Source organism: Chiloscyllium plagiosum, chromosome 7 (genome assembly GCF_004010195.1).
Source record: "Chiloscyllium plagiosum isolate BGI_BamShark_2017 chromosome 7, ASM401019v2, whole genome shotgun sequence".
NCBI lineage: Eukaryota > Metazoa > Chordata > Chondrichthyes > Orectolobiformes > Hemiscylliidae > Chiloscyllium > Chiloscyllium plagiosum.
In genome coordinates, this window is record NC_057716.1 from 22467759 (window position 1) to 22488211 (window position 20453).

Sequence of the window (20453 nt, forward strand, 5' to 3'; positions counted from 1 at the left end):
TCCTCTCATTTATCTCTCCACCCTTCAGGCACTCTGCCTGTATTCCTGATGAAGGGCTTTTGCCCGAAACGTCGATTTTACTGCTCCTCGGATGCTGCCTAAACTGCTGTGCCAGCACCACTCTAATCCAGAATCTGGTTTCCAGCATCTGCAGTCATTGGTTTTACCTATGTATGTCTCAGCTGCCTTCCCCCCTTCACATTCCTGATGAAGGGCTTAGGCCTGAAACTCTCCTGCTCCTCGGATACTGCCTGACCGGCTGTTCTTTTCCAGCGTCACCCTTTCGACAAGGTTGGTGGGGACTGAGCTGCTGTCTGGTGAAGTCCATTGATGGGACAATATATTGGTCAGGGGGCTTAATTCTGAACCAGTAATAAAATAGAAGAAGAACACTTGAGTACAACACTCACTGAATACCTTTAGATAATACATTGGCCGTTTCTGGTAGGTTATCCCCAGTAGATGCTGTGACACCAGCTCCTTATAGTTTTCCTTCATTTGTTCCATCCACTGGTAGATCTGAGTGTTTGAGAACAAAACAGTGAAGGATGTTTTGAAGTGTGAAATGGAAAAAGATTTAATTCACTTCTCCTCTTAGGTAAGACTTACCTCTTCCATTGGGTGATACTTAGTGTAGCTGTGTACATTGAAAGGCTGCTTATCCTCACTCTGTATTTGACTGTCCAGGAGATCTTGAACATTTTGTGTCAAAACACTGTTAAATGAGAGTGAGACACAATGGTATAAAATATAATGGGAAAGGATGGCAGGGCTGACATATGAAGAGAGACTGGTTTGGTTGGCATTATATTCACTCGTGTTTAGGAGAATGAGGATGATCTCCTAAAAACCTATAAAATTCTAACAGGACTAGAAAAGATAACCGCAAGATGTGTGTTCCTGTTAACAAGGAATCCGGGGGGAGGGGGGATTCAAGATGGCGGCGACCCAGCAAGTCTGAGTTTGTAGTACTCTGCCCAAGACTCAGGCAGAGTGGGGTACCCACCTCCACCACACCCTCTAAACCATTTAAAATAACTCTTACCCAGCATATTTCGTCATTTGAACAGTTTGGTGCGGTGCTTAAAATGACTAAAGGTAAAAATGACTAAAGGTAAAAATGCCCGCAGCTCGCAACAGGCGGGGACCCCTCCCCCACCCCCTCCCGCAGCAGGCAGAGACGTCCACGGCCGCCTCAGGGGACTTACCTGCAGAGGCAAGCCTGGTCTCCGGGATCAACAAGCTGCAGGAGAGGATCGATGCCTTTATTGAGGAATCCAGGAGCAGGTGTGAGTCACTCTCAGTTGTGCTGCAAAAGCACGACCGAGAAATTGAAAAACTTGAACATCGCGTTGGAGGGGCAGAGCTAAAGGCCACAACCTCGGAGACTGCCGCTGAATCGGCCGTGGGCTGGGTCCGGACTCTCGAACAGCGAGTCCGGACCTTGGAGGAGCACATCAACGACCTTGACAATCGGGGTCGTCGAAAAAATATTCGGTTGCTGGGCCTTCCCAAACGAGAAGAGGAAGGCCAGCTGGCAGTTTTTTTGGAGCAATGGCTCCCTGAAATGTTAAAGTTAGAGTCCAGACCAGGCCAGGTGCGGGTAGAGTGAGCCCACCGGGTTGCTATACGCAGACCCGGGTCAGACCAACACCCCCGCCCGATCTGTTCCGGCTCCAATGCTATAGAGAGAAACAGATGCTCCTGGAAGCCTCTAGAATCCTGGGGAAGGATCCCCAGGCCATGGTGTACAAGGGCTGTAGGATTATGCTACTCCAGGATTTTTCTCCAGCCGTGGTTCGCAAGAGGAGGGCATTCGATGAGGCGAAGAAGCGTCTGAGAGACTTAAACATCCAATATTCCTTGTGTTACCCAGCAACGCTGCGCCTCAGCCATGAAAGATCCATTTATAACTTCGGATCACTGGAGAAAGCTAAAGAATTTTTGGACTCTCTTAAATAGACTGGAAGAATTAAACCATATGGCTAATGATGCTATTTTGCACCCCCTCCCCCAGTTTACCTTTTCTTTCTCTTTTCATCCCATTTATTGTTTAATATCATCTCCTGGGGGGTAGGGAGCGGGGCTTATTTGTTATCCATTATGTGATTTTCTCTTTTTTGACAGGCTGGGCGGCTTAGCTGATCCATTGGTGGGGGGGGGAGGGTGCGGGGGGAAGGCCTTTGCTCTGTCCTACCTCAATTTTTTTTAGAACATGTTTTTTTTTTCTTCTGTTATTATACTTAATTGTCTATTACTTGCTGGGATTGTAACTTTGTAGTTTTATATGTTTATACTTTGTATTATCTTTACTAAACGCATTCAAGTGTTGGTGTGGGTGTGGGGCACTGACTTTTAACTTTGGTTTCATAGTACACTTGAATTTGTTTATTCTATTATGTGGTGCCTGGGTCGAGGGCAGGGCGCTGGTTGGGAGAGGATACGGTGGGTCTATTGACAGGTAGTGATGCCCCATGGGAACAAGGGGGAAAATCTCCTTTTAAATGTGTTTTATATTTTTCTTATTTAGAAATAGTTTTTAACTATATTGGTGTTAATGTATTAAAGAATTTCTACTTTTGTGAATTTTCTACGGTCTATGCTCGGGGTTTTTTGGGTGGGGTTCCTCCTCCCGGGGGTCTCGGACTTGCCTGGACGATCAGGATTAGTCATTTGATTAGGTGGTGCACCTGGAACGTTAAGGGGAGTAATTCACCAATCAAAAGGAAGAAAATATTATCAAACCTCAAAAAAGAAAGGGGTGATATCGCTCTCTTACAGGAGACACACCTACTGGATAAAGAGCACTTAAAATTACAACAAGGAGGATTCGACCAGGCCTTCTTTTAATCTTTTAGTTCAAAAAGTAGGGGAGTAGTCACTATCATTCAGAAGAACCTTCCTTTCAAAATCTTAAGTCAGATAAAAGATGAATCTGGATTGTATATACTGATCAAAGCCCTCATAAATGGAGAGGAGTATGGAATTTTGAATCTTTATTGTCCCCCAGCACACCCCTTCAAATTTATAATGGAAGCGTTCTTCAAACTGATGACTTTTGGGGCTCGTCACACAATTATAGGAGGAGATTTTATTTGTACTATGGACCCAGAGATAGAAGAGTACCCAAGGGTACTGTGGATATATCTCTTTGATCCAGACAATTGGCGGATTTGAATAAGGAGCTAGGGTTGGTAGATGTGTGGAGGTGCCTTCATCCGCAGGGCAAAGACTTTACTTTTTACTCTAACCTACATAAGTGTCATACTAGAATTGATATGTTTTTTGCTCCCTCGACCTTTTTGAACTCCATATTATCCTGCAAACTAGGTAATATAATAATCTCTGATCATGCCGCAGTGTATATGGAAGTTAAGATTATGGATGATGAGACAAGCCCCCAACATTAGTGTATGGATTCCTTTTTAATGAAGGATAGCAAATTCGTAAAATATTCCTCTCAAGAATCCAAAACCTTTTTGGAAATTAACTCAGGTGTGGCCAGTAACCCGTCGGTGATGTGGGAGACCATTAAGGCTTATGCACGAGGTCTCATTATTTCATACTCGGCGACACAGGAAAAACAAAAGGGAGAACAACAGCGTCTACTCGAGGCTTGCTTGAAGGCAGTTGAGACAGCGTGTGTTGATAGGCCCTCTATTGCTAAGTTACAAAGGATTACAGCCCTTAGGACAGCCTTGAATACCGTACTTACCAAACAGTAAAGAGGGAAATATTATTTGCAAAGCAAAGACTATATGAATACGGCGATAAGCCTGGTAGATGCCTAGCATATCTCGCAAGGAGAAAAAAGGCCCCTCAAGCTATCATGTTCATTAGGGAAAGTGCTGGTACTTTGACTCATGACCGCAAAAGGATCAATACAGCCTTCAGAAAGTTTTATTCTGATCTGTATAAATCACAGGATTGTGAAGACAGAGCTAAGAAGATGGAGTCCTTTTTTAAAAGCCTGGCCTTTCCAGAATTAACCCCGGAACAGGTGTCGATCCTGACTACTCCCCTGACAACCCAGGAAGTACTTGATGCAATCAGGCAGCTTCAGAGCAGCAAAGCACCTGGTCCAGATGGACTCCAGGCTGAATTCTACAAAGAGTTTATAGGGGTACTGGCTGGTCCACTTATAGACACGTATAATTATTCATATAGTCAGGGCTGCCTCCCGCCTTCGATGAGAGAAGCAAATATTTCTCTCATTCTTAAAAAAGGAAAGGCCCCAGAAGATTGCGCATCATACAGACCAATATCTTTGCTAAATGTAGATTTTTACATTCTTTCTAAAACATTAGCATTAAGGCTGGAGAGGGTTTTACCATACATCATAAAAGAGGGTTTATCAAGGGCCGTAGATCATCTAATAATATTAGAAGGGTTTTGAATGTGATTCAAGTCTGTCATCAGGAAAGAATACCAGGAATAGTAGTCTCTTTAGATGCGGAGAAGGCATTCCATTGGGTTGAATGGTCGTATCTGTTTTACACACTGGAAAAGTTCTGTGTCGGAACGGTATTCTCTAAATCGGTCTCAATATTGTACAATGACCCCAAAGCAGCCGTGATTACTAATGGTTTAGGCTCGGATAGCTTCAGTGTGGGTAGGGGCTGTCGTCAGGGATGTCCTCACTCACCATTATTATTCACGCTAATAATTGAACCACTAGTGGAAGCTATATGGGCCGCTTCTAATATAATGGCTCCGAGGGTTGGTTTGGGTAAACATAAAATTACCCTTTATACAGACGATGTTCTCTTTTTTCTTAGTAATCCTTTGATGTCCGTGCCCCGCCTGATCCAAGTAATCAATTTATTTAGTGCATTCTCAGGTTACGAAATCAATTTCACAAAATCGGAGGCCATGCCGATGGGTGGTCTCGCTAGTATGTCCAATTTATCGGACGGGTCTTGCTTTCCCTTTTGGTGGTCTCTGGAGGGTTTTTTCTATTTAGGTATTTTTAACACCCCAGTATTTGGTCAGCTGTACAAAGCCAATTTTGTGCACCTATTAGAGAGGATAAGGCAGGACTTTCAACGCTGGGGGGATCTCCCGATATCTTGGTTAGGCAGAATAGCTGTAATTAAAATGAATATTTTGCCTCGTCTCTTATACCCTGTGAGAATGCTCCCTGTGATGTTGCAGAGGCTGGCCTTGTGTAAACTATACGGTTGGTTCTTTCATTTGGAGTCATAGACGGCCCCGTATTAAGTTAAAGAAACTGCAGCTTCCACAAGCAAGGGGAGGACTGGATTTTCCAAACTTTAGGAGGTATCAGCTGAGTTCTCTATTAAGCTACGTAGCTGACTGGGTCTCATGTGACCCGCAATCAATCTGGCTGGACATTGAGGCTTCTCAAGCAAAGTGTCCCCTCATTAATCTCTTATTTTTAGATAAGATGAAAGTTATTATGGACCATTGTAAACACCCTATTGTATTAAATACAATTAAAGTCTGGAAGATAATGTGTCAAGACGAGGGTAATTCACAAAAAAACCTCTCCTTATACTTCTATAGTGGGAGCATGGGATTTTCAACCGGGGCACACAGACGCTACATTTAAAACCTGGAGGTCCAGGGGTATTTCTTGCTTAGGGGATCTGTTCGATGGGGAGGTTATGATGTCTTTTCAACAGCTGCACCAGAAATTTGGACTGCCGAATAGAAACCTTTTTCAATATTTCCAAATTCGAGATTATATACAGAATAAGACCACATTATTAGATAGCTCTTATAAATTGTATAGGGAAAGAAGAGTGTTATGGCCAATGGGTCCACCCTTGGTCAGCACTCTCTATCACTCATTACAAAATGAAGTATCGAAAGATATGGAACAATTGTTTAAAACATGGAATCAGGAGTTGGGGTTGGAAATCCCTTCAGAAATGTGGGATGACATCTGGGATAATGCCAGAAAGAACTCCATTTGTAATAGAACCCAAGCTATTCAATTAAAGATACTCCATAGGACTCATATAGCACTGGAACAACTGGCAAAATTTAGGGCAGGAGCATCTCCAATGTGTCCTAAATGTAAAATAGAAGTGGGCACTCTCACACGCTGCTTATGGACATGTCATAAGATCCGCAAATACTGGATCAGAATAACAAATGTGCTAACAGAAATCTTGGGAGCAGAAATTGGAGTAGGTCCAGTATCTCTTCTCCTGGGCTTCTCGAACCTGCCCTCCCTGGATGTGCCTGGGAGGAAATTATTTTCCATTCTCTCCTTTTATGCAAGGAAAAATATCTTAGTAAATTGGGTAGCTGAGGGCCCTCCAGGACTTTCGAATTGGCACAGGTTAATCATGGAATGTATTCCCCTTGACTTCCTTACAAATATGGTGCACCAAAAAACTGAATTATTCTATAAAATATGGCAGCCCTTCCTGAGCTATATCGATACAGATATTTCGACTATATTATCAAGGGCTTTTATCTAGTTGTGGTTGTGGTTCTGGCTGGTCCGGGGCCCCCCGAGAGGAGGAATCCTGTATGAATACAGGTTTTATTATGACTTGATGTTAATTCATTCTGAGCATGTACTTCATTATTTAATTACTTTTTTTTTGAGTAATGTAAGATATTTTATTATATGCTTTGGTTCTTTGTAGATTAGATTAGTACTTGTTGAGTTTTCTTTTTTTTTTGTTTGTTGTGTTTTGGTTATCATTTATTTAATATTTAATTGTATATTAGTGTTTATATTTGTTTGCGTTATTTTGTAAGTTTGTAAAAAAATGTTTAAAAAATTTCCTTTATCTTCAATAAGAATATCTATTAAAAAAACAAGGAATCCAGAACCTAGGGATGTGGGATCACTGGTTAAACCAGCAATTACTGCCCATCCCTCACTGTTCACAGGGAGGTGGGGATAAGCTGCCTTCTTAGATTCCTGTAGTCCATGTGGTGCAGGTACAGCCACAATGTCATTAGGGAGGGAATTCTAGGATTGTTACCAGACTATCAGGATGGTGCATGGCTCAGAGGGGAGCTCACAGGTGGTAGTGCTTCCATACATCTCCTGCCCTTGTCCTTCAAGATGATAAAGGCTACAGGATTGAAAGGTGTTGTCAATGGAGTCTTGGTGAGTGATGCAGTGTGGTTTGGAGAGGTACTCAGTGCTGCCCACTGTGCATCTGTGGTGGAGAGCCTTGATGTCGAAGGTGTTAGATGTGCTCCCTAACAAGCAAGCTGCTTTGTCCTGGATGGTGTCAAGCTTCTTGAGTGTTGTTGGGGCTGCACTCATTCAGGCAAGTGGGGAGGATTCTATCACACTCCTGACTTGTGCCTTGTAGATAGTTTTGGGGAGTCAAGAGGTAAATAAGTCACAACAGAATTCCTAATCTCTGCTCTGGTCTTGTAAGCCACACTATATATATGTCATCCAGTTCAGTTTCTGGTCCATGGTAATGTCCAAGATGCTGATAGTGTGGGATTTAGTATTGGTAATGGCACTGCATGTCAAGGTGTGATGGTTAAATTCTCTCCTGTGAGAGATAGTTTTTGTATGCTCCAAATGTAATTTACCAAGCCCAAGTTGACAGCCCTAGTTATCTGCCCAACCTAAGTGTTGTCAAGATCTTGCTACATAAAGTTAAAAATCACGCAACACCAGGTTATAGTCCAACAGGTTTAATTGGAAGCACACTAGTGTGCTTCCAATTAAACCTGTTGGACTACAACCTGGTGTTGTGTGATTTTTAACTTTGTACACCCCAGTCCAACACCAGCATCTCCAAATCATTGCTGCAAAAAGACATGGACCACTTTTGTATCAATGTTGTCACAAATGATGCTGACATTGTGTAATCATCTGTAAATACCTCTACCTCTGACCTTCTGAAGGAGGGAAGTTCATTCAGGAAGTTGGACTATCACCTAATTGGGTCTGGGGCAATCCCCTGAGGAACTTGATACTACATTTGGTTAAATGCTGCCATCCTGTCAAGGGCAATCATTGTCACTTCACCTCATCTTTCAGCTTGTGTTCATCTTTTACTGTCCAAATATGTAAAAATATCATGGGCTGAGTGGCTCTGGCAGAACTCAAGCTGAGTGTCAGTTAGCAGGTTGGTACTGAGTAAGTGCACTGTCAACACCTTGTACCACTTTGTGGATGGTCAAGGATCCTGTTTATTTTGGAGAGGACATAGATGGGGAATATTCCAAACTGGTTGAAGACTAGCATCTGTGATGCTGTGGTCCTCAGGAGGCAACTGAAATGAAACATCTCAATATTTCTAACTGAGGATGAATACATGAAGATGAGTCCCCCCTCGGGCGTCTGTCTGTGTGGAGTTTGCACGTTCTCCCTGTGTCTGCGTGGGTTTCTTCTGGGTGCTCTGGTTTCCTCCCTCAGTACAAAGGGAGGTTGGTAGATTGCCTATGGGAAATTACCCCATAGTGTTCAGGGATCTGTAGGTTTGGTGGGTTAGCTGTGGGAAATGCAGGGTTACAGGGACGGAGTGGGTCTAGGTGGGCTGCTCTTTGGAGGGTTATTGTGCACATCATGGGCCAAATGACCTGCTTCTACGTTGTAGAGATTCTGTGAAGATCAAATTCTCTTGCCTTACCTTTTACACTGATGTGAAGGGCTTGCCCATTGTTGAAGGTGAGCAAATTTGTGAAGCCAGCACCTCAGCTTAGTTGTTTAACTTACCACTACCAATCGTGATATGGTAGGACTGCAGAGCTTAGCTTCGATTTTCTGGTTGTGAGATCATTTAGCCTAATGGTAATGTTACAGTGGTAATGCTGGATTGTGAATTTGCACATTGCAGATGAATACAATTCTGCTGCTGCAAATGGCTCACCCTTCCTCACGAATACTCAGTTTTGAGTTGCTGAATCTGTTTGCAACCTATTTAGCATGGTGATAGTGCCACACAACACAGTGGAGGGGTTTTTTTGATATGAAGATGGAATTTTGTCTCTACAGTTACTGTGCACTGAGTACTCCTATCAGTGCTGCCTTGGATAAATATATACCTGAAACAAGCAGATGAGTGGAGTGAAGTATGTTCTTCCTTCTTGTTGATTCTCTCTCTAGCCGCAGCAGAGCCAGTTTAGCATTTATGTCCTTCAGGACTCACCTAGCTCAGTCAGTAATAGTGCTACCAAGCCAATGAACGATGAAAATTGAAATCTCCTATCCAGAGCATATTCTGTGCCCTTGACACCCTCAGTGCTTCCTCCAAATGTTGTTCAACATGGAGGTGAAATGATGAGGGGCAGACGGTGACAGGTACTAATCAAAAGGAGGTTTCCTTGCCCATGTTTGACTTGATGCCATAAGATTTAATGGAATCTGGAATCGATGTTGACGTTTCCCTGAGAAACTTCCTTTTGACTGTGTATCACTGTGTCGCCAGCTCTGCTGGACCACTCCTGTTGGTGGGACAGGACATATCCAGTGATGGTGCTGGTGATACCTAGGACATTTTCTGCAAGGTATGATTCTGTGAGTATGACGATGTCAGGCTCCCGCTAGACTCGTCTGTGGGACTGATCTCCCAATTTTGGCTTGAATGCCATATGTTAGCAAGGAGGACTTTGTTGTGCTGAGTGTGCCATTGAATTTTTTTGCAAAGGTCCATCCATCTTCATTCTGATTGTCTCTTCTGTAGCAGTTTGGCACAAATTGAATTGCTTTCTATGGCACTTCAATAGGTAATTAAGAGTCAACCAAATTGCTGTGGCTCTGGAGTCATATTTAGGCCAGACCAGTTAAGGAGGGTAAAATTGCTTCCCCAAAGGGCTTTAGTGAACTAGTTGGGTTATCATGATAATCAATTCATGGTCTCCATTACTGAGATTAGCTTTAGATTAATTCATTCTATTTAAATTCCATCAGTCACTATGGTGAGAGCTGAACCTATGTCCCCAGAGCATTTTGCCTGTGGTGGCTCGTCTAGTGAAACTTCCACTACACCAGCCATACCCCCATAAGCATGGCAGCGGAAAAGAAAACTTTACAATCATTTAGATTCTTGATTAGCAAGGGGGTGTAAGGTTCCTGAGTGGGGTAGGTGGGAATAGGGAGTAATCTAATTTGTCGTGATCTTATTGAATGAAGAAGTAGGCTGAAGGAACCGAGAGAGTCCAGCCAAGGTTCACCAGACTGATTCCTGGGATGGCAGGGCTGATGTATGAAGAAAGACTGGATCCACTGGGCTTATACTCACTGGAATTTAGTAGAATGAGAAGGGGGATCTCATAGAAACATACGAAATCCTGATGGGACTGGACAGGCAGGAAGAATGTTCCCAATGTTGCAGCGATTTGGAATTAGGGGTCACAGTCTAAGAATAAGGGTTACGCCATTCAGGACTGAGATGAGGAAGAATTTCTCCACTCAGCGAGTTGTGAACCTGTGGGAATTCTCTAGCATTGAAAGCTGTTCTCTAGCATTGAAAGTTTGTTCGATATATTCAACAGAGAGGTGGGCATGGCCCTTGCAGCTAAAGGGATCAAGGGGTATGGAGAGAAAGCAGGGTGGGATACTGAGATTACAATGATCAGTCATATTCATATTGAATGGCAGAGCAGGCTCGAAGGACCAAATGGCCTATTCCTGCACCTGTTTTCTATGTTTCTACATAAATAGCCTTCATCCGCTCTTAATCTGTATGCTTTTGATCATTCAGAGTTACACCTACTTGTATTGGATGGCCCTTTTCTTCAGTTCACCTCTGACTGTGCCGAGTGCTGAGGCTGGGACCCGAGCGTGAACCTCACCCTGAGGTTGAATTCCCTCCGGGATCTGGGGCCTCCATAAATCGATCTGTGCAAAATATCACAATGTAGATCAGGGGTGGCCAACCCACAGCTCGTGAGTCACACTTCTCTCTGTAACCATAGAGTGCGGCTCACAGAAATCTATCTCCATCTCTGTGGGTCAGAGGGAGAGCTTGGCGGGGAGGAGAGCTGAAAATCCCACTCATGGAGATTGTAGTTGAAACGTGTGGTGCTGGAAAAACACAACAGGCCAGGCAGCATCCAAGGAGCAGGGGAATTGACGTTTCGGGCATAAGCCCTTCTTCAGGAATGAGGCTGGTGTGTCAAGCGGGCTGAGATAAAAGGTAGGGGGGAGGGAATCTGGGGAGGGGCGCTGGGAATACAATAGGTGGAAAGAGGTGAGGGTGAGGGCGATAGGCCGGAGAGGGGGTGGGGGCGCAGAAGTCTGGAAGAAGATTACAGGTCAAGAGGGCAGTGCTGAATCAGGGGATTTTATTTAGTCACAGTTCAAAGAGAGTGGGACAGGAAAGTGCAGTTGAGGTGAAGATGAGATCGTATTAAGTAATGGAGCAGGATCCTGAGGGGCAGAATACCCTCCTCCTGTTCCCGATTCTCATGATCTTATGTCTCTCCTTCTCTCTGAGGTGCTATAACACAGAGTGGTGGTGGGTCACCCGATCCAGCAGGCTAACATTGTGAATGCAGTTCCTCCTATTGTCAGGAACACAGCCCATCCCAGTTCCCAAACCAACATCGCCTTCCCCCCGGTCAGCTGAAAGGTTACAATGGGGCGGGGACGACAGTGTCATGATGTGGGGATGTTAAACAAATCCCATTCCCGTGGGATGTTACACACCTGTGTCTCTCCTCCGGTGGATGAAGCGCACCAACACGATCAGGCTGGCAAGCAGCAGAACTGGGAGGAGTAAGGCCGCGATCTCCATGTAATAACTCCGAGCTGAAATCCAACACGAATATTCCACTCACATTAACAAATTCACCAGATTATTTTACTACATTAGCTCTGTGTGAGGTACTCTGTCCCCATCAGACAGAACAATCCCCCACAGCTATGTAACACCCTGTTACAATGCAGGTATCGTGAATCACACTGTGAGGGAGAACTCAGTCCATTGAGCTACCGACAAAAAAATCCCACTTTCCCACACTAACAGCCCACAGCCTTCAATGTTACACACTTCAATTGTAATAAGGGACTTTGACATTTGTGAGGACAGCGTGAAACAGACTGATCTGCGAGATCAGGTTGATGATAGGAAGGAGTATGTGCTAAAAGTTTGAAAAACATAAGGATATCTAAATTCCTTGGGTGGGAATGCACATACCCTAGATCACTTCAAGCAGTGAGGGAAGAGATTGTTGAGCTATTGGCGATGATCTTTGCATGCATATTGCCCACTGGAACAGTGCCAGATGATTCGAGTGTGGCAAATGTTTTTCCCTTGTTCAAGAACGGGAATAGAGATTATCTTGGGAATTATGGACCAGCTAGATTTCCGGCACTGGTGGACAAAGAATTGCAGAGAATTCTGAGACACGGGATTTATGATTACTTGGGAAACCATAGTTTGATTAGAAATTGTCTGCATGGCTTTGTGAGGGGCAGGCCATTCCTCACAACTTTATTGAATTCCTTGTGGGTATGACAAAGCGCGTTGATGAAGGTAGAGTAGTGGATGTGATGGAAAAGGACTTTAGCAAGGTGTTTGAAAGATTCCCCATTGCAGACTTATTCAGAAAATAATGAGGCATGGAATACAGGGGAGATCTATGATTTTTGAGAAGGTTGTATCTCAGGTTATGGTTCAGGTTGTAAATTTGCTCACTGAGCTGGTAGGTTTGATCTCATATGGTTCACTACCATGCTAGGTAACATCATCAATGAATCTCTGGTGAGTGCTGGTATTCTGTCCCGCTTTTTATTTATGTGCCTTCGTCTGTTAAGGAACGTTATATGATTTTCCCTGCTTTTTGTACAAAAATTGATAAATGGGGACGAAATTGATGTGTTTATTACTGGAGTTCAGTTTGAATTCCAGGTCTCTAGGAACTCCCATGCGTGTCTTTGCTTCTCCTGTGTTCGGATGGATGGGATTTTCCAGTCTGCCCTTCGTCATTTATGTATAAGGATACCAGTGATAGCTGGTCATGTCTTTTGGTAGCTAGTTTGTGCTCATGTATGTTCGTGGCTAGTTTCCTGTCTGTCTGACCGATGTAGTGTTTGTTGCAGTCCTTGCATGGTATTTTGTAAGTTACATTCGTTTTGCTGGTCCTTTAGGTTAATCAGTAGTTGCCTCAGTGTGGTGGTAGGTTTGTGGGCTTCCTGCCTGTCTGGATACAGAATTGGCTGGCCCATAGAAGACGGAGGATAATAGATGGAAAACATTCAGCCTGGAGCTCCGTGACCAGTGGTGTTCCATAGGGATTGCTTCTGGGAACTCTGTTCTTTGTGTTTTATCTCAGCCTGCTTGGCACACCAGCCTCATTCCTGAAGAAGGGCTTATGCCCAAAATGTCGATTCTCCTGCTCCTCGGATGCTGCCTGGCCTGCTGTGTTTTTCCAGCACCACACTTTTCAACTCTGGTACTCCAGCATCTGCAGTCCTCATTTTCTCCTCATGGAGATTGTAGTCAGGCTAATGTTCACTGCTCTGACCCCCCCAATGAAATTCCAAATCTCCAAAATCCCACCCAACCAATGCCTGCCTACGTTTTTATTCTCCATTTAATTAGATTTAGTTTGAATTTGATTGGGGCGATGCTGTGCCCAGATGTGAAGCCGCTGCATGGCAAAGCCTCGTTGATCACAGAGTTGTTAAAGAGCAGAAGGAGGCCATTCGGCCCATCGTGTTTGCACAGGAAGTAGATACAATGAGAGTTGCAGTTCCTTCCCTCCTTGACGGTTGGTTGACCTAGCTGTGTTGAGAAGAACCCAAATTGAAAGGACAATGCTGAGATGCCTATTCAGTCAGGTATTTTCTTGGTCAGTGTTATGGGAAGTGGGCAGAGGTGACAGCAAAGACAGGAACAGATAGACAAAAGTGAGAGACAGGCAGACAGGGACAGTCTGGCAGACACAAGACAGACAGACATGAGAGAGAGCAAGAGAGACAGGTGAAAAGACAGAGACTGACAGACAGGGAGAGGGAGATAAACAGGAGAAGAACAGTCAGACAAGGACAGATAGAAAGAGGCACACCGAGATATACACTGACTGTGAAGGAGATAGAGACAGATAAAGAGAGGGCTAGGCTGACAGACAGGATTGAGACAGACACTAGATAGAGAGAGATGTACAGAAAGACAAGACAGGGCAAAAACAAGAGAAACTAGCAGACTGAAAGATAAGAGAGACACAAAGGTGAGAGACACAAACGAAAGCGATAGACAGAGAGAGAGACAGGCAGACAGTAGAGAGACAAACAGTCAGATAGAAACAGAGAGGCAGACAGAGAGAGAGAGAGAGATTGGCTGTGTGTGTGAGAGAGAGACTGACAGACAAACCGATAGAGACAGACGGACAAAAGTGAGAAAGAATTACATATCAGGCAGCTAGGCAGAAGTATAAATTATGGGTTGATTTCTTAAAACATTGTTTTTAAATCTCCAGATTGCTTTTGAGGGCACTGGAGGAGTGGTGTTGATTCTGGCTGTTTCAGGAGGGATTCACAAGGCTTCCACCCCCATTTGTGATGAGCCTTGATAACTCTCAACATTACCTAAAATGTAACATTAATTCGAATTTAGACACTTGGTACATGTACATCACTTATTGATGTTAATGGAAAATTTAAGCATCTTCAAGCAATAGTAATAAGAATGTATTCTTCCTGGTTTTCTGAGTCTTGCAGCTCTCATTTGTTTGCAGGTTATTGTATTTGGTTCTAAGGTTCAGTAAATTCAGTCATCACTGACATAGATCCTCAAGAATTGTTATAACTAATAATGATAATACAATCATTTCATATCACTGTTATCTGGAATAGTAAATATTTAACAACCAATTTCAACATCACGTGACTATAATCATCATTGAATCCAAGATCTTGTCTTTGTTTAAAGCCATACTCAGGAGCCTTGATTTATAAAAAACATTTTACAATGCAAGGGAGCCCCATCTATATAATGAAAAAAAGGCTTTGTTGATTTTTGCAATGACAAAAGACTCTGATGAAAAAGCACTGGAGTGAGACTAATTGATCCCTAATAAAGCCTCACACGTAAGACATGAGCATACAATTGAGACTGACTCTTCAATGTCGTACTGGGAATTGTCAGACTGCCAAGTTTCATGAGATATTAAACCTAATCTCAAACTACGTTCTCGGCTCATCATGATAGGGTTACAAGATGGACTATCAACTTTGGACGGCCATCTGATTTAATACGTTGGGCTTTCATGGACTGATGTGGAGATAATGTGGAATTGAGGTAAGTGATCAGCCATGATCTACTTGACAGGCTGAGTGGCCTACTCCTCTTCTCACATTCCCATGAAATGGTTTCAAAAAGGAAAAAATGCTGACTTAAAATTGGTCACACTATGCACCTGACCACATGTTGAGGCAAGATTCATGAAACCATCATTACCAAGAACTCAGCTGAACTGAAATTAAAACTTTCATCAAACGAGACTCAAACCAATCAACCAGACCTGCAACTCAGTGGTCCCTGCGTTTCTTCTCATTGTCACCCCAATGGGATGTCTGAACATTATCCTGAGTGGGGTAAATTTACCCCATCACAGGAGTGGAAGATGTCTGTGAGAGCAGAGGGACGACATGCCTGTGATATTACAGTGGAGGTGAGTCAGGAATGAGTCCATGAAAATCCAACGTATTAAATCAGATGGCCATCCAAAGTTGATAGTCCATCTTGTAACACTATCATGTTGAGCTGAGAATGTAGTTTGAGATTCAGTTTAATATCTCATGAAACATGGCAGTCTGACAATTCCCAGTGTGACATTGAAGACTCAGTCTCGATTGCATCCTCAAGTCTTATGTGTGGGACTTTATTAGGGTTTAAGAACAGAGGGGAGAAAATCTGTTTATCCCATAGGGTTTTATGGGAAAAGTACCAACCTTCCCTTTAGGGCTCTTTTTCAACAGGATTCAGACCTACAAGATTGAACACTTAGGCCTCAGCATTATTTAAAAATCTGTGAGATTTAAAGGGGCCTCATAGCTGTTAGAACTTGCTCAGAATGGCAGCTGACCCCCCGGGACAGCATGACCCACAGTTTGAGAAACACTGTTCTAGCTCCTGTTGGCTATACAGCTTTATGGGACGTTCTGGTCTTGGAGAATAAAACAACAACAACCTCTGACCATCTCATTTGAAAACAAGAAATTGAGACATTGAAATACACAAACCAGCTATATTTGTGGGAAGCTGAAAATGTGTTGCTGGAAAAGCGCAGCAGGTCAGGCAGCATCCAGGGAACAAGAGAATCGACGTTTCGGGCATAAGCCCTTCTTCAGGAATCCAACGTATCCAACGTATATTTGTGGGGAGACCAGAGAAGATCGATTTGTGACCAGAATGAAAATCTCCATTTCCCAGATTACTGAAGGACCGAGCAAACTGGCAAACGAACATCCACCTGAGATCTACAATATTAACAGCTACCTTGGATCCAGAATATTGTTAGCTAACTGTAGTCTCAGGTTAAAACCTCACATTTCAAGAACACCTAAGCACTTTAAATTGTTGATTCTTTGGTGTTCTTTTTGTACAAGATGCTATCCCCCTTTTTTAAAACGATTTGCCTGTCTTTGTGTGTGTATTTGATATTGGGTCTTTATTGTTTCTGTCAGGTGATAAAATTGCTTTTCCCTTCACTCAAGAAAACCTTGTAATTGGCTCCTTATTTTTTTCTGGTGAATCTCTGTTGTAACAAACTGAGAAACTTGAAACGAGGGGAGCTGATTTGATTTACTTCTCCTCACTTGATCGTAACAAGGTGGACATTAAAAGATCCCTGGGGCATTAATTTAAGAATAGCATGGGACATCTTTGGGTGAACTGGCCTGCAGCTATCACTAAAGCAGACAATCTGATCATTATAAATGCAGCAAACATCTTATTAACAGGCATTCTATGGGACCAGGAGAGTGCCAGATGATCAAATATTCCACTTAATCAAGAGGTCAACATATAAACATCCACACTAAATAATAGAAACATAATGCAGGGGTATCCAAATCACTGTTATACTTTTACTTACAGCATGAATCACTTAAATGATAATGTAACTTTGCCTTAAATAAAACCTACCAGCATAGAGCCTTCTCACTCAACATCGACTGACGACTCGGACATTGCAGTATTTGAGGAGAAGTTGACTCGAAATTTAATCAACTGTTGATATTTCATGTGGCCATTCAATTGAGGCCAATACACTCTATCAAATTATGATAATTGTATGGAATTATATAGTAAACATTGCTGTATTTGAGGTATATATTTTTTGTCGATTTATTGAGAGTGCCGACTCATAAAGTGCTGGTTAAAATAAAGTTTGCAAAAATAAAGCTTGCTATATATATATATATGTCCGATAAGATTCACTCCACCATTTTATAAGCAGTAATAAAGGCCAAGACGACACTGTGGATACAATGTTAGGTTAGTGTATTAAGTGTATTGGGAGTGGACAATGTGCTGAATGATAACCCTGGAGACTACCTAATTGAAACCCAAACCAGAATACCAACCACACAGACCCGTTGCTGAACATACCCAGTCGTTCTCCACGAGTTGTCTCAGAAACTGCGTCTGCTCGAAATCCCTAGGGATGAGTTGGAGTATTTGGTCCCTGAAATGAGAGACAAAATTCATTTACCTAACTTTGGTTTCTTCTTGTATTTAGCATGTTACAAATACATGTTCCCATGGTGTGCTTAGAAAGATAGATTGAAGTAGCTGGGCTTATCCTCCTTAGGAAAGAACAGGCTGATAGAAAAATGATCAATAATCATGAGGAGCAGCATTTTTATGGCAGCAGGGAGACTTTGTGGAGATGTGAAAATGGAAGCCGGGACCTGATTCCATTATTCCCCGCCCCATTCCCAACACCTCCGATTTCCGCCAAGTTAAGAGTGTAACCTAGTTTGGGAGTGGCCACTGTGCACACCAGACCTGGCTGACTCTACTGCTTGGTTCAGCATGTCCAAGGTCCTCAGAATTAGCTTTTAATGGACTCCTGCTTTGTGGCACCTCAGAGGTACCATGAAGGAACCTTTGGAAATGTAAATTCAAAATACCCACTCCTTTCATGCTCTCATGGACACCCTATGAGCACCATACCCTCTATACTAGCTTATGATATTTCCATGCCTATTCACTTCTGATACATTCTGTAAGAACCAATTAATCTCTCAGTGACAATAGGACACATTTAAGAAGTTTATGATTAAAACATTAATGCATCATCATCCAATTTCTTTAAAATATTATCAAGATAGCCCAGTAACAATGTCAACCATCTGGACTTTTTAAAAGTTAACAGCAGAAACTGCAAGCACCTGAAACCTCTTTACTTGTCCGTTTAACCATCGTGCAATTTCCAATTCCTTTTTGGTGTAGATCCCTCCCTCTTTCTCTACCTCTCTCTCACCTTTGACCGTCTGCATTTCCCTTGCTGGGGATTGCAGTAATTTGATTCATTGGAAACACATTGAGTGATTTATTGGTGACAGATGAAAAGTACTACAGGTGGTTTGGTGATGTGAAGGAAGGTTGTGAGTGCCAACCCAAAAGGGAAAAAAATAATCCTTTGTTTCAATTGAGAGGATAGATCAGAGAACCAGAACTGTCAATCAAGCAATATTTTCTTGGGGGTGGGGTGGAAGGGAGGGGCTTGTGGGGGTGGCAGGTGTTTCAACAATCAACTGGGTGCCTGGGCTCTCAGCACAGAATAGTTCACGAGAATTCTTACTTTACAGAGCCTGAATGAGTGACACTTTTATTGGGCTGTAGTGAAACACATTACTATCGGCTCCATTCCTTCTAAACAGAGTGAATGGTATGCAAATGAGCTTGTGAGTGTCATAGCTTGGCATGGATGGTGTGAAGGTCCGTGGGGATGGGTGAAGAGGCAAATCTTGGCATGGAGGGTATGAGGCACTCATCCAGGGGATGGATGGATAAGGTACAAAAAAAATTGAGCGCTGGTTAAAGATGAAATGGCAGAGGAGTCAAAGATAACATTGGAAAACAGGCTTCTATCCAGTGGGTGGCTGGGATCTGGAATCTACTGCCCAAGGAAGTGGTGGAGGTAGTTTCAATCAGGACTTTGAGAAGGGAATTGGATATCAGCCTGAAGGGATGATATTTCCAGCGTTAGGGGAAAGGACAAGGGAGTGAGACCAGCTAAATCGCTCTCCTAAGGAGCAAACTGACTTGACAGGTCAAATGGACACTTCCTGTGCTGTGAGCATTTCTATAGTTCCAAAATGTCCTGCAGAACTTAACAGGAGTTTTTTTTCAAAACATGTCCCTATCAAGCTGCATTAACAGGTACTTGGATAAATGACTTAAAGCTTGACAAAAGAGATGATTCATTCAGGAGGGAAGAGTGGAGAGGCACAAGTGTTTTGGAGGAAGAATTTCAAAATCGCAGGCACAACTGCTAAAAGGAAGTGGTTAAATTTGGGGACCAACAAGAGACTGATAGTGGAAGAATGTCAAAATCCTAAAAGATACAGAAGGACAAAGCCATGGTGGGATTGGAAAGCAAGGATAAGAATTTTAGAATTGATCTTTGCAGATCCAGCAGCCAATGTGGATGAGTGAGAACAGTGACAGTGGGTCAGCTGGTCTTGGGCATATCAGCATATGGATAGCAGGGTTTTTGTGTGAGGTCAAGTTCATGAAGGGTGGAATATGTGGTAAAAGGTGTGTGGTCTGACTTTGTAATGGACTATTGAGGCCCTAAATCTCAATACCAAGCGTTATGTGATCTTGATCTTCCTTGTGGAAAGATAAAGCCGCAATAAGATCTTTTCTTTAAAAAACACGATAAGATTAAAGCTTTCTCTATCTCAGCAAACAGTGTCAATACTATTTTTTAGCAGCACAGCAAAACAAGAAGATCGTAGGCCACCAGGAAGGGTGGAATATTCAACTCTCTCACCAAATGCCACATTGTGTAGTCCCGGAGTAATGTTTAGAATTGGATTGGTTTATAACACTTTTGCTGAACATGTTTGCCTCAACCAACATTCTTCACCCCAATAATGTTAACCAGAAATCCGTTTTCGTCCGTAATTTGCCCATACTCCTAGGCCTTCATCAATGCTTCCCTTGGTGGCAGCCCCTGACTGCTTTTGTTGCAATGCCCAGCTGTTAGCCTCATTAGTTTTGTGCAAGAAGAACTGTGAGGGGAATCTTAATGTGCGTCAGAATCGGATGACGAGTGCCATCAGGCACAGCTAGATCGTCCCGCTCCATCTTGTATGATTTTCAGAAGTGGTGTGACTAGATTCACGCAAGGCTGGTGGTCAGATGTTTATTGACAGGGACTAATGGTTGTTAAGTGCTTTGATTAGATTAGATTAGATTAGATTACTTACAGTGTGGAAACAGGCCCTTCGGCCCAACAAGTCCACACCGACCCGCCGAAGCGTAACCCACCCATACCCCTACATTTACCCCTTTACTAACACTACGGGCAATTTA

The 20453-nt window shown here is 43.1% G+C and overlaps 1 protein-coding gene across 1 annotated transcript in view; it reads right to left on the minus strand.

Moving 5' to 3' along the window:
* LOC122551992 (carboxypeptidase O-like) overlaps window positions 1-20453 on the minus strand; it is a 46659-nt gene that overhangs the window by 24020 nt on the left and 2186 nt on the right. The window contains exons 2-5 of the mRNA XM_043694554.1: window positions 17514-17589; window positions 10671-10795; window positions 610-715; window positions 418-519 (exon numbers count right to left, since the gene is read on the minus strand). Of these exons, the coding sequence (XP_043550489.1) occupies window positions 418-519; window positions 610-715; window positions 10671-10795; window positions 17514-17589 (409 nt within the window). The remainder of the gene's footprint in view (window positions 1-417; window positions 520-609; window positions 716-10670; window positions 10796-17513; window positions 17590-20453) is intronic.